General features: G+C 49.0%; 1 protein-coding gene across 2 annotated transcripts in view; it reads left to right on the top strand.

Annotated features, from left to right (window-relative positions):
• The first annotated feature begins 1,029 nt into the window (after positions 1-1,029).
• Positions 1,030-12,885, top strand: part of PTPN5 (protein tyrosine phosphatase, non-receptor type 5) — a 31,050-nt gene continuing 19,194 nt past the window's right edge. For both annotated transcript variants that reach the window (XM_006770893.2, XM_015568580.1), the window contains exon 1: positions 1,030-1,110. In XM_006770893.2, the coding sequence (XP_006770956.1) occupies positions 1,086-1,110 (25 nt within the window). In that variant the 5' untranslated portion in view covers positions 1,030-1,085. The remainder of the gene's footprint in view (positions 1,111-12,885) is intronic.

Below are 12,885 nucleotides of genomic sequence, written 5' to 3'. Positions count from 1 at the left end.
TGTTAGAAAAGTGCAGGCAAGAGCATCTGATTGGCCCAGCCTGGTTGGTGTGCCCAGCCCCAGATCAGCCACCCACTGCCAGGAGTCAGAGGCATGAAGGGCAGGCGGGGCCCACTGGAGCCCACGCCTGCATTTCCAGCCATTCCCACAGTCGGGAGCCCCTGTGAGCTGTGCCATTGCCCTTAGATGATGCCTGTCTATAGACACTTCCAGGGGTCTGTCTGACCCACAGCAACCTTTTTCCAGCTTATTGGGTAAAGGGGAAAAGCTAGACGCCAGTGTAGTCCTGGAAGGTGCCCTCATGGTCTAGAAAGAGGGTGTTCTGATTTCAGAAAGAAATAGAATGTTTAGAATATGCAATATATATATATATATATGGCTACTTCTAGCTATTTCTGGAGAAGCGTTTTGCATACCACTGTCCACTGCCTGAGGCACAGGGCACTTGCAGTCCTTGGGGAGCTGGGCACAGACGCTGTTACTCAGACCCCTCTATTTGCTCAGGTCACCAGGGCTTTCAACTTGTAAACCCTCAGTAACTAAGAGGCAGAACAGCACAGCAGTGAGCATGAGCCTGGAGTCCGAGACTGTCATTTCATACCAGCTCCCACCCGAATGATGTGTGTAACCTTGGGCAAGTTCTTGAACTTCTCTGAGCCTGTTTAATGATTCCTAATTCATGAGGTCACAATGAAGACTCTGTGATAAAATTCGTAAAGTGCTTTGCCCATGGTAAGCCCCCCTTGAAATCTAGAGATGATGATGATGATAAGGAGGAGGAGGAGGAGGAGGAGGAGGAGGAGGAGGATGGTCGTCATAGCGATGCTACTGTCACCGATGTCACATGGAAGATACCTGCAGAATTCTTCTGGCTCTGCAGCCTGACCCTTCTGTTGGTCTTTTCCTAAGGTCCCCCTGATGGAGTGGGGTGGAGTTATTCAAAGGGACACAGTACCAGAAAGGAAGGCTTTTGATCTTTGCTCAGGGTTGTCTTGATGCCAGCCTCATCTCCCGTTTTTTCATCCTGCTGCAGGAAGGAGAGAGAGAACCACACTGCTGATGACTCCGAGGGAGGGGCCCTGGACATGTGCTGCAGCGAGAGGCTGCCGGGTGAGTCTTCCGAGCACCCAGATGCCCCCCAGAGTTCCAGATGGAAGGAGAGAGCCTCAGATGACACTGGGGCTGGAGTAAAGCCTGGTTAGCTGGGAGCCTGCTTGAAAGGAGTGACTCAGCTGGTCCATAGATCTTCATTTAAATGGGGATTTGTTTTTCATCGTTTGGAGCTCCTCTGGCTCCCATGGAGGGAAGAGGGGGTGGCTGAGGGTGTGCTGGGAGGGTGGAGAGCTGGGGAGTCTAGGGCTGGCCAGTACATGACCACTGACCAGTAGTGTGCTGTGCAGATTTCAAGAGGTAAGATTAGGAAACGCAGCCTGACTGTGGCATGAACCCAAGGTGGGGTGGAGAATGTGGAGAAACTACCTGGCAGCCCTGTTGAGAAGCCTGGTTGTGAATGTCAGATTATGCTGCTTGAGTCTGGTTGACCACACCTGGGGGGAGCCTGGCTGTCTGAACCACGGGCCATGTCACCACAGAAATATCACCAAGGCACTCCTGCCCATGGGCAGATGTCCCAGTTGTAGACCAAATGCCCAAGTCATGACAAGTGAATTCAAAACAGCCATTTGAATTATAATATTGATATCCCAAACCTGTAGTTTTTCAGAAATCTCATGATTGACAAGGCACCTTAGAGTGGAATCTTCAGTGACACTCTTTAAGATAGACATTTAAAACAACTAGGTCTGCCTCTAAAGCAATGACTCTTTAAGGGATGTGGGGGAAGATTTTAGTGTTGCTTTTCTTTTTAGAAACTTTTTAGTGGTTATTTTTCTTCTTATAACAAATATCCATTGTAGAAATATTAGAAAATAAAGATGAGGGGGAGAAATAAAAGAAAAATTACCATTTTCATTTCTTTCCTTCCACACCTTTTTGTTTAAAAACAACAACAAAAACAAAAAAACAAAAACTAGGAAACGCAGCCTGACTGTGGCATGAACCCAAGGTGGGGTGGAGAATGTGGAGAAACTACCTGGCAGCCCTGTTGAGAAGCCTGGTTGTGAATGTCAGATTATGCTGCTTGAGTCTGGTTGACCACACCTGGGGGGAGCCTGGCTGTCTGAACCACGGGCCATGTCACCACAGAAATATCACCAAGGCACTCCTGCCCATGGGCAGATGTCCCAGTTGTAGACCAAATGCCCAAGTCATGACAAGTGAATTCAAAACAGCCATTTGAATTATAATATTGATATCCCAAACCTGTAGTTTTTCAGAAATCTCATGATTGACAAGGCACCTTAGAGTGGAATCTTCAGTGACACTCTTTAAGATAGACATTTAAAACAACTAGGTCTTCCTCTAAAGCAATGACTCTTTAAGATAAGCAGTTATTTCTCTGACCGGTGGCTCTGTTGTGTGGAATGTCGTCCTGTACACCAAAAGGTGGCAGGTTCAATTCCTGGTCATGGCACATACATAGGTTGCTGATGCGATTCCCCCATCAGGGTGCATACAGAAAACAACCAATTGATGTGTCTCTCATATCAATGTTTCTCTCTCTAAAAATCAATAAAAATATATCCTTGGGTGACAGTTTTTAAAAAATAACATAAGCAGTTGTTTTATTCACACCAAGAACCAGGGTCCCAGCTACTGCTGAAGGTCCTCAGGTGAGCAGAGCCCATGGTGCAATTCACACTTTATCCAGTAGGCGGTACCCTTGCTCAAAACACTTTGGACTGCCTGATGGGATGGTCTAGGTCTAGGACAGGAGCCACTCCACTGTTGTTGTGGGGACTAGAAACAACTAAATTGAAGGAAAAAGTTCTCCAGAGGGATGTGACTCTGAGAGACTGTCTTGTGAAGGGGCAGCTGCTTCATTCTGTGTGCCTCTTAGGAAGACGGCATAAGCTAATACATAGAAACTAAAAAGAGGCCCGTTGGCCCAAAAGATGCAGAATCTTCTTTCTGACTCTGAAAGTGTCCAGTTATAGAACTTGTTAATTGAAGAGGAATAAAATGAGTGTTCCATCATTGGAGGCATTCAAGTATTATCTGGATAGACATTGGAGAGGAAATTTCCACAATGGGTGGGAGGTCAAGATGACATCAAAAGTCCCTTTCAACTACTGAACAGTTCCGTGATTCAGATATGAGTCATAGAATTCGGAGATGATTCTACAACCAGGGACGGCCCTACTGGCTAGGAAAAAAAATCCATTTTGGAAAATAGGACATGATACATATTTGTCCAGAGAGTAGCAATGGTGGGGAGGAAAGAGCATGAGTTTTGGCCTTTGAGTCTGGCTGTTTTGTTTACAGACTGTGTGTTAATGGACAAGTCACTTAACCTTGCTGGGCTTCTAGTTCCTAATTTGTAAGTGGAAACAACTTATTAATAAATGGTTATTTATCCTCACAAAGATTAAGTAAATAAAATCACACATGCACTTCACTTATTCAACAAACATTTATTGAGCAACTACTGTGTGTCAGGTATTATACTAGGTGCTAGGGATAATAATGGTGAAAAAAGCAGACATAGTCTCTGCGCTGCTTTGCGTTGCTTCTGGAAAACAGGACGAAGCCACTCTCGAAGGGCCACAGTAATAAGCATGTTTAATCCCACCCTCCTCTCCCATTCCCCCCTGAAAGCCAGCAACCAAGGTAGAATGGAAGAGGAGCATTGGTTATCTCCACTGGAGCTGGCACATTGCCTTTCTTGTGCTATGTGCACTGTTCTAAATGCCTTTGCAGGTATATGTCATGTAATCCCCTCCACTAACTAGGGAGTCTGCATCATTTGCTATCCCCATCCTATAGATGAGAGGACCAAGGCCCAGGCAGGTTAGGGAATCTGTCCAGGTCACCTAGCAAGTGTTTGGTAGAGTGAGAATTCACTCCAGGCCATCTGTTCAGAGCTCATGCTCCTGGCCACTACACCATTGCGCTTCCGTTGTCACCATGGAGCCACCATCATCTTCTGGAATCCTATAGGTTGAGATAGGAAGAGATAAGGGGTGTCTGTCCCAGGGAGAATTTTGGAGGCGATGATAGATGGCACTGTGCATAGCCCCTTCTCTGTCCTTCCTCTGGAAAACCCTGCCGTCCAGAAGCCAGGCATGTTGTGTGCTCCCCTAAACCCCACAATGCCGTCTTGATATGATATTGAAGTAACTTTTGCCTGTTTCTTCAATGGGACCATGAACTCCTTGAAGGCAAGTACCTCTCTATTTCATCCTCCATGTCTAACATTCATCCACTCACTTCTTCATTCCTTCACTAGCTAGTCATTGAGCATCTGCATGTAAACACCGAAAATTCAACAGTGCACCAAACTGAGAAAATGTCCAACCCCATAGAACAGTACTGTTTCCTGGTGAACAGCAGGGACCCTTGACAGATGTGGCCCCACCACTTACCATGGGATGATCATAGGCAAGCTGCTTAACCTCTCTGTGCGTCCCATTTACAAAATGGCAAAAATAATAGTCACTGCCAGGTAGAGTTGTTTGAGGATTAAATGAAATAATAGAGAAATTAGAACAGTGTTTGGTACATAGCAAGTGCTACACAGGCATTTTTTTTTAAAATATATTCTATTGATTTTTACAGAGAGGAAGGGAGAGGGACAGAGAGTCAGAAACACCGATGAGAGAGAAACATCGATCAGCTGCCTCCTGCACACTCCCCACCAGGAATGTGCCCGCAACCAAGGTACCTGCCCTTGACCGGAATCGACCCTGCGACCCCTGAGTCCACAGGCCGATGCTCTCTCCACTGAGCCAAACCGGTCAGGGCTACACAGGCATTTTTTATTAAGGGAAAGATAAATAAAATAAGTAAAATATATAGCATGGTAGGTAAGTGCTATGGGAAAAATTAAGGCCAAGAAGCCAGGGATGGGAAAAGGACTGGAGGTTGGTTCTGGAACTTGGTAAAAAGTAGATTTCCACAAATGTTCATCAGCTGAAACCACTCACCTGAACTGCAACTTGGACATAAAGGGAGATGGTTATTAAGGGAAAGATAAATAAAATAAGTAAAATATATAGCATGGTAGGTAAGTGCTATGGGAAAAATTAAGGCCAAGAAGCCAGGGATGGGAAAAGGACTGGAGGTTGGTTCTGGAACTTGGTAAAAAGTAGATTTCCACAAATGTTCATCAGCTGAAACCACTCACCTGAACTGCAACTTGGACATAAAGGGAGATGGCAGGCTAGACCAGGGGTGGGCAAACTTTTTGACTCGAGGGCCACAATGGGTTCTTAAACTGGACTGGAGGGCCGGAACAAAAGCATGGATGGAGTGTTTGTGTGAACTAATATAAATTCAAAGTAAACATCATTATATAAAAGGGTACGGTCTTTTTTTTTTTTAAGTTTTATTCATTTCAAACGGGCCGGATCCGGCCTGCGGGCCGTAGTTTGCCCATGGCTGGGCTAGACCAAGAATTTGGGGTGCTGGCCCTTTAGAATGAGCCCATGGGCACTGCAAGCAATTGGATAATGATGGTGTAAAAACACAGTCCTCGAGTAATCTCTCCCTCTCCCAGCTGTCTTCCCTGCTGGGCGAAACCAGAGGCGAGGCAGAGTGGGGGCCAGCCATGCCCGATGACTCACTTATTCCTACACGCACTGCACTGCCAGGCTGGGGCAACATCGCCAACACTCCCAGCCACAGCCACCTAGACCTGAGCCGAGCAGCTCATGCAGTCCTCCCTGCTTGAAATTTTCGGGTGAAAAGATCCTCAGGCATCGCCAACACCTCAGGCAACCCATAGCTGCCCCAGGGACAGGCATGCTTGCTCACAGGGCACTCCACGCATGTGCTCACACACTGATATGGGTTCTCACTTGTCACAGCCTCATGCTCACATGCTCACGTGCACACACCCACACACAGTCACCCAGGCACGCACCCTGTCTCTCTGTCTCACAGAGCCCTGTGGAAGCACACCCCCACCTTCAAGCTCACACCCCTGCCCGTCTATCTCTTGCACACTCGGGCTGTCTTAGTCCCATGGCTCCATCACGCATCCCCTTCTACTAGACATGCTTTTAGAGATGGGGACAGACTTGCTTGCTCTCGCCTCCCTCTTTAGGTCTCTTTCTCTCCCACATCCGTGCCCCTTCTCATGCACCCATACAGACAAGCAGGCATGCTCCTTCCCTCCCGTTCTGTGCCCTGTCCCCAGGCCCTCCGTTGCCCACTGTTCCTAGGTACTGTAGCGGGCACTGGGTGTGTACCTGGGTGCCGCCTCCACTCCATGGACACGCACACGTTTATTTTTCTTCTCCCCTCATGCACACACTCTTTTTCACATGGTCACCCTTCTTTTCTTCTTTTTCATTCCTCCTTGCTTGCTCACTTATTTGCTCACAGTCACCCAAACACATTTATACATTCCAACTCACACTCCCCCTCTTCCGCGCGTAGGTGTTCACATTCGCAAGAAACCAGGCAACCCTGCTGGTGCTGGGGCCTCCGCGCCTTCCCCAGCCGGCACCACTGTGGGCCTAGCTTGGGGCCAGCAGCTTCTTCAGGGATACGGCGCAGAGGAGGGAGGGAGGTAGGCGACAATAGGAACTAGTGATGGCATGACGTCACCAAGTATTGCTCTGTGTCTCCAGTGGGCACATGGGCAGGCCTGCTCCTAACATTTGCAGGGACCTAAGCCAGGCTGCAAATGGGGCCCCAAGTGGTACATCACCCACTGCCCGGTTCTACACTGCAAGGGCCCCTGTGTGCATGCATGTGGGCATGTCAGTCTGTGTGTCTGAGCGTGATCTACACCCCGCCCCAATAGCTGTTCCTTGGTCACCCCTCAAACCTAAAGATCCCGAAGCAGGAGGCCATGTCCACCCTCAGAAGGATGGTCCTGCACCCCAGCTGGTTTCGGGCCCCTTGGGCAAGGAGCTCTGGAGTCCCAGTAGCCAGAGCATGGCCTGGAGAGGGGAGCATGGGCACATCCCCTGTGCCCCGTGGACTGCTCATCCATGGGGAGTGGCACAGCCAGAGAAGAGGGAGCTAGGGCCCGGTCTGAGGACACATGCTCTTGGGAACGGGGTGTTTCCACAGCCCTCCTGTATGTATGTCACTGCCACCCTGAGATTTTAGGATGGCATGATTAGCTGGCTGTACACAAGGTTGTGAGTAGACACTGAGGTTTGAATAGGCCATTCATTGTCCATTTGATAGGAGCAGCTGGCCTTTTGGGCCAGTGGCTCCGATACCCACTCCCTACCTAAGTCCCAGGGCCTTGAAATCTACCCTCCACCAGCCTTAGGCTCTGTATCATCATAGGTATCAAGTGGACCCTCCTCTGAGGGGAAGAAGGCGGTTTCAGCAAGATGCCACTGCCCATCATGGGTAGCCTTTTATAAAGTAAGGAGGAGGCCTGTATTCAGGAAACCTCTGCTGTCCTAATCTGGCAGCAACTCCCGCTGGCCATCAGGGAGGGTAGGTCATCGCTTTCATGGCCGTACCACCACAGCACAGATCAGCTCTTAGGCCAGAAGCCAACAAGGACCAACTGAAAAGGCAGCCTGACCCTTTTATCGATTTGACAACTTTTTATTGAGCAGCTACTCTGTGCCCTATGCTGTGCCAAGCACTGGTGATACAATGAAGAGCAAGACAGACCGGGTCCCTGCTCTCAGAGAGGGTAGGACTCCATGGAAGGGTGCAACAGTAACGTAACCCTATGTTGGGGGGGGGCGGGGTCATGGAAGGCTTCTTGTGACTAGAAGGATGAGTAGGGTCCTGATTCATGTTCTTGTTAACCATCTGTCAAAGCATTTCAAGGAACAAGTTAACCTCATATGACCAGCCCCCCTTCTCAAAAAGTCCCCAGTCTGGTGCCTAGTACTGGTTTAAACTGTGCTTCTGCCCTCCACCCAGCCCAGGGTCACCCTCTGCTAACCTGAGCTACCCACCCAGGTAATCTTGGCGCCTCGCACCAGGGTTGACCCTCAACCACACCCAGCCTCTCACGCCTGCCTCTCCCCAGTGTGAATCCTGGTCCATTGTGGAAGCCCTCATGAACCGAGGAAAGAATAAAACTATTTGTGTCAGTTATATTTTGCTACAATATTTTGTGTTCATATACTTTTTCTATTCTTTCTTTTTTTAATAATTTTTTTTGTTTCTTTGGTTGCAGTTAACATACAATATTACATTAGTCCCAGATGTACAACATGGTAATTCGACATTTCTGTAACTTAAGAAGTTATATGTGCACGTATTTTCCTTTGTCAATACTGTGTTCTGTTAGACTTCCTACTTTCCACTCAGCAGTGTTTCTGAGGTCCTTCGTGGTGCCATATGTACTGATCCTTTGCTCCTAAGGGCTGCATAGCATTCCCCGCTGTGTTCCTAGACCAGTGATGGTGAACCTACGACACACGAACTCATGTTTTTGGTTGATTTTTCTTAATGCCTACGAGGCATTTAAATACATAAAATAAATATCAAAAATATAAGTCTTTGTTTTACTATGGTTGCAAATATCAAAAAATTTCTATATGTGACACGGCACCAGAGTTAAGTTAGGGTTTTTCAAAATGCTGACACGCTGAGCTCTAAAGGTTCGCCATCTCTGTCCTAGACACTTGGCCTAGCTGCTCTCCCAAGCAGTGGGCCTGCAGATGCCTCCACTTCCACCCCCACCACAGATAGCCAGGAAGGGAACCTCAGCTTACATGCCCTCTTAGGGACTGTGTGAGAATTCTTTTAAGCAGAACCACCAGTTTCCAAACTTTCCTACTAGGTTGATTCCAGGAGAGGATCTGAAAAAAAGCTGAAACAGAGAAAACCAGGTGGGTGGAATCTGGAGAGATAAGCAGAGACCAAAGCATGCTGGGCCTTCGTTCTTGGCCATGGCAGAATTTTGGTCTTTATCCTAAGAACAAGGGGAAGCCATTGAATTAAACTAACACTCAAGATATTTTTTTACGGAAGCCCTGGGTCTTTAGTACTGGAAGGTCCCTTAAGGACCCTGTGTTGTCCCCAGTTCAGAAGGCCTGTGAGATCTAGGAAGCCATTGAGGTGCCCAGGGTCACTCAGTCTTCTAGAGGCAGAGCTGAGCTGTCATTTTGCCAACAGTGTGAGGTTTTGGGTGGTAGAGAGCCAACTGAGGGTGGCAGCCTCTGGAGGATTGGGGTTTGTTGGCACTACTCTCCTGAGAGTCTCGGGTTACTCTTGCTCACCTCCTATCACCTAGACACTCCTAGACCTCCAAGGGCACTTACCGGGACCCAGCCTTCTGCTGCCATCGGGCCTCAGCCCTTCAGATCCCCACAGTGAAAATTCCCATGTTGACTACATGGGTGAGAACTGAACCAGAGGGTTAAAGACCTATGTGCCAATCCTGGTTCTTACTCTGTGGACCTCAGTTTTCTCATCTGTGAAATGGAAGGATGGAAGATGCCCTCCCATGCATTTGTGCTCAAGTCTGGAGCACTTGAGACTTCTGGTACCCCATCGCCCCAGGACTTTTCTATGGGTTCTTTTAGTTCTCAGTGTTGGGGGAGGAGGATGCCGCACCCTCAGAGTTTCATTGACCCTTTCACCCTTGTACTTCTGGGCCTCCACTCCAGAGAGGCACAAAGAATCGGGCCTTTGTGTGCAACAACAAAGCTGTTTGGTTCTTTTTCAGATAGAACCATTTTATTATATCCCATCCAAAGAGTACTTGAGTTGTGTTTTGTTTTGTTTTGAAAGCTTGTTAGCATTCTGGTTTTAAATAACTGGCAGAAACAAAGCTGCCCCACTTCTGCCACCCCCAGTCCGTACCCACTCCATCCACGGCTCCGTTGCCAGCCAGCAGCCTCAAAGCCCCTACCCACGTGGGGACAGGGATCCATTGTCCTCCTGCAGGGCCCACCTGGCAGATGAAAGGGAAGTCCTTACTGCTGCCTCTGCCTCATCTCTCTTTTTCCTTCCCCTCTTTCCCCCTCCTTTCTCAATGATTGAGCTTTCACGTGGGCCAGGCACCAGGTTAGGCTCTTTGCAGGTTTTACTTTATGGTATCCTCAGAATCCAAGAGGGAAATTGTATATCTCTTGTCTGGAGCAGCGGTCACCAACTGGTGGTCCGCGGAGAGATTGCGTCACTTACCCAGGGTCACATAGTAAATGGCAAAGGCAGGCCTCAAACCTACATCTGTGTGACTCCAAAGCTTTCACTGTGAGCCACTAGCAAAAGTTACCTCCCTGCCCTGGCCAGTGACTCAGCTGGTTGGAGAGTTGTCCCGTACCCCAACCCCAAAAGGTTGCAGGTTTGATCCCAGGTCAGGGCATGTACTGGAGGCAACTGATCGATGTTTCTCTCTCACATTGATATCTCCCCTCCCTCTCCTCCTTCCCCTCTTCCTTCTTTTCTTCCTCCTTCTCTCTCTAAAAAAATCAGTAAACATATCCTAGGGTGAGGATTAAACAAACAAAAAATCTTCCCAGCTGGTGTGTCTCAGTGATTGAGCATTAACCCATGAACCGGGAGGTCATGGTTCAACTCAAGGTCAGGGCACATTCCTGGGTTGTGGACTCAATCCCCAATAGGGGGTGTGCAGGAGGCAGCGATCAATGATTCTCTCACATCATTGATGTTTCTATCTCACCCTCTCCATCTCACTAAAATCAATAAAAATATATTTTAAAAGTAAATAAATAAAATAAAAATCTACCTCCCTAGAAGCAAAGCTAGAGTATGTGTGGGGACAGGAAGAGCTGCAATACAGCCTGGAGGCTCAGGTACTAGAGATATTTCCTATGACTTGAAAGTCTACCTACCGAGAGCATCCACGCACAAGGCCCATTCTTGCCTCCTGACCAGCCCTGTCCCTATTACAGCCTCTCATGTATCTGCAAAGAGCGTTCAGCCCTCCTGACCTTCCAGACTACGCATCCAACACACTTGGTTCCCAGGCCTCCCCATCATCTTGGTCCCAATCTAGCTTTTCTCTGCCCCCGCCTGCCAGGGTGTGATAGATAGACTGTCCCCTCTGTCCTGGAATGGGCTGGAGCTCCTTCTCAGGCTGACTTCTCCCAACAAGGAGGAGGAAGAAGCAGTGGAGGCCCAGCCTGGGGCAGACAGCATGGAGTCTGATTAGGAGGACAGATCCTAGCCCTGGCCCAGTAGCTCAGTTGGTTAGAGCCTCAGCCCACTACACCAAGGTTTCGGGTTCAATACCCAGTCAGGGCACATACAAGAATCAACCAATGAATGTATAAATAAGTGGAACAAGAAATAGAGGTTTCTCTCTCTCTCCCTCCCTCCCTGTCTCTCTCTCTCTCTCTCTCTCTCTCTCTCACTTTCTCTAAAATCAATAAAGAAAAAATAAAAAGATGATGTGGAGCAGAGAGCAGAAAACCTGAGTTAGTCATCTAGTGTGTTGGTTATCAGTATGGGCTCTGGAGACAGACTATCTGAGTTCTGGTCTTAGTTTACCCATTTAGTAGCTGACGTTGGCCAAGTGACTCGACTTCCCTGTGCCTCAGTTTCGTCATCTGTAAACTGGGAGTAAGGGTAGCACCCACCCTCTAAGATTGTTGCGAAGACTAATGTATTAGTATATGTAAAGCACTTAGAGCAGCGCCCAGCACATGGGAAGCATTCATTATGTGTTAGCTAATAGTGGTCACGGTAGCGGCCAACGTCCTGGCTCTGCCACTGGTTGGCTGTTGACCTTGAGCAGCCAATTCCCACCTCTGGGCTCAGTTTTCCCATCTAAGAAATGAGCAGACTAGCCCAGATGCCCCTCAGGGCCTGTTAGGCTCTGACGTCATTGTTTCTAGAAGCCCAGGCAGGACTGAGCGTGATGTTCTGTTGGTCCAGGCCCCCTGAGACCTTGTGGTCATGGCTGGGAGGTCACCCTGCCATGTTCGGGAAGAGAAGAAAACCGGCCACCCTGCTCATGTGAACAGGGACAGGCTGAGCCAGCCTTCCGTTCCGGTGTTCCGGTGGGCTAGCAGCTGTCAGCGCCAAGGATGAGTCACTGACAGCAGCATCCACGGGCATTTCATCTCAGGCGGTGCCAGCCCCGGGCACTCGGTAGCTATAGAGTTTGATGGTGGGACTCAAGTGCTGGGTGACGGGAGGGGATCATAGTACTCCCACATGACCCAGGTCAATCTGAAGGCTGTTTGCCTGCAGACTTTACCCAGGCTCCCTAGAGCTTTGGCCTGGGACCTGGAGCTCCCGTCTTCCAGGATCTCTTCCCTCCATACCATGTGGCCTTTGAGGAGCCAAGAGCTGGGGATCAGGCACACAAGCTGTACCTGGTTCGGGGTTCCCCCAGATACAAGGACTCCATCCCTCTCTCCCTCCCAGCCTCTCACCAGCTCCCAGCCTTGGCTGCAATGACCCTTTCCTAAGAAGCAGTGTGGCAAAATGGAAAGATCACTTGGTGTCAGGAAGCCCTGGTTCGACTTCAGGTCTGCACGGACTTGAGCAGCCACTTAACCTGGCTGAGCCTCGATTCCCAGGCCTGGAAAATCCCCTGCACCCCGTGCAGGCGCGTGAGGAGCTAGTGCGCGCGCCGTCTTAAATCACTGTCAGCAAGCTGCCTCTGAGTCAGAGTTTCGTGCGTGGCAACGCAGCTACCTCGCTGTGAACTATTGAAAAGCCAGCCCTTGACAGAAGCAGCCGCCTCTCACCAACAAAGCGGGGCTGATGATGCGAATATCTACCTCACAGGGCTGCCGAGAGAAGCAAATGCAGTGCGTGTGCAGATGCGCTTTGGGAACTGCGTAGAGCCTGCCCAGCGATGGCATTGTCATTCCCAAAACTAGGTAGTGAGCAGGCAAGGAGAAGAACTGACAT

Source organism: Myotis davidii, unplaced genomic scaffold, assembly GCF_000327345.1.
Source record: "Myotis davidii unplaced genomic scaffold, ASM32734v1 scaffold2325, whole genome shotgun sequence".
NCBI classification, from domain to species: Eukaryota; Metazoa; Chordata; class Mammalia; order Chiroptera; family Vespertilionidae; genus Myotis; species Myotis davidii.
The sequence above is the reverse complement of the archived record's forward strand: the minus strand, read 5'-3'. Positions and strand labels throughout refer to the sequence as shown.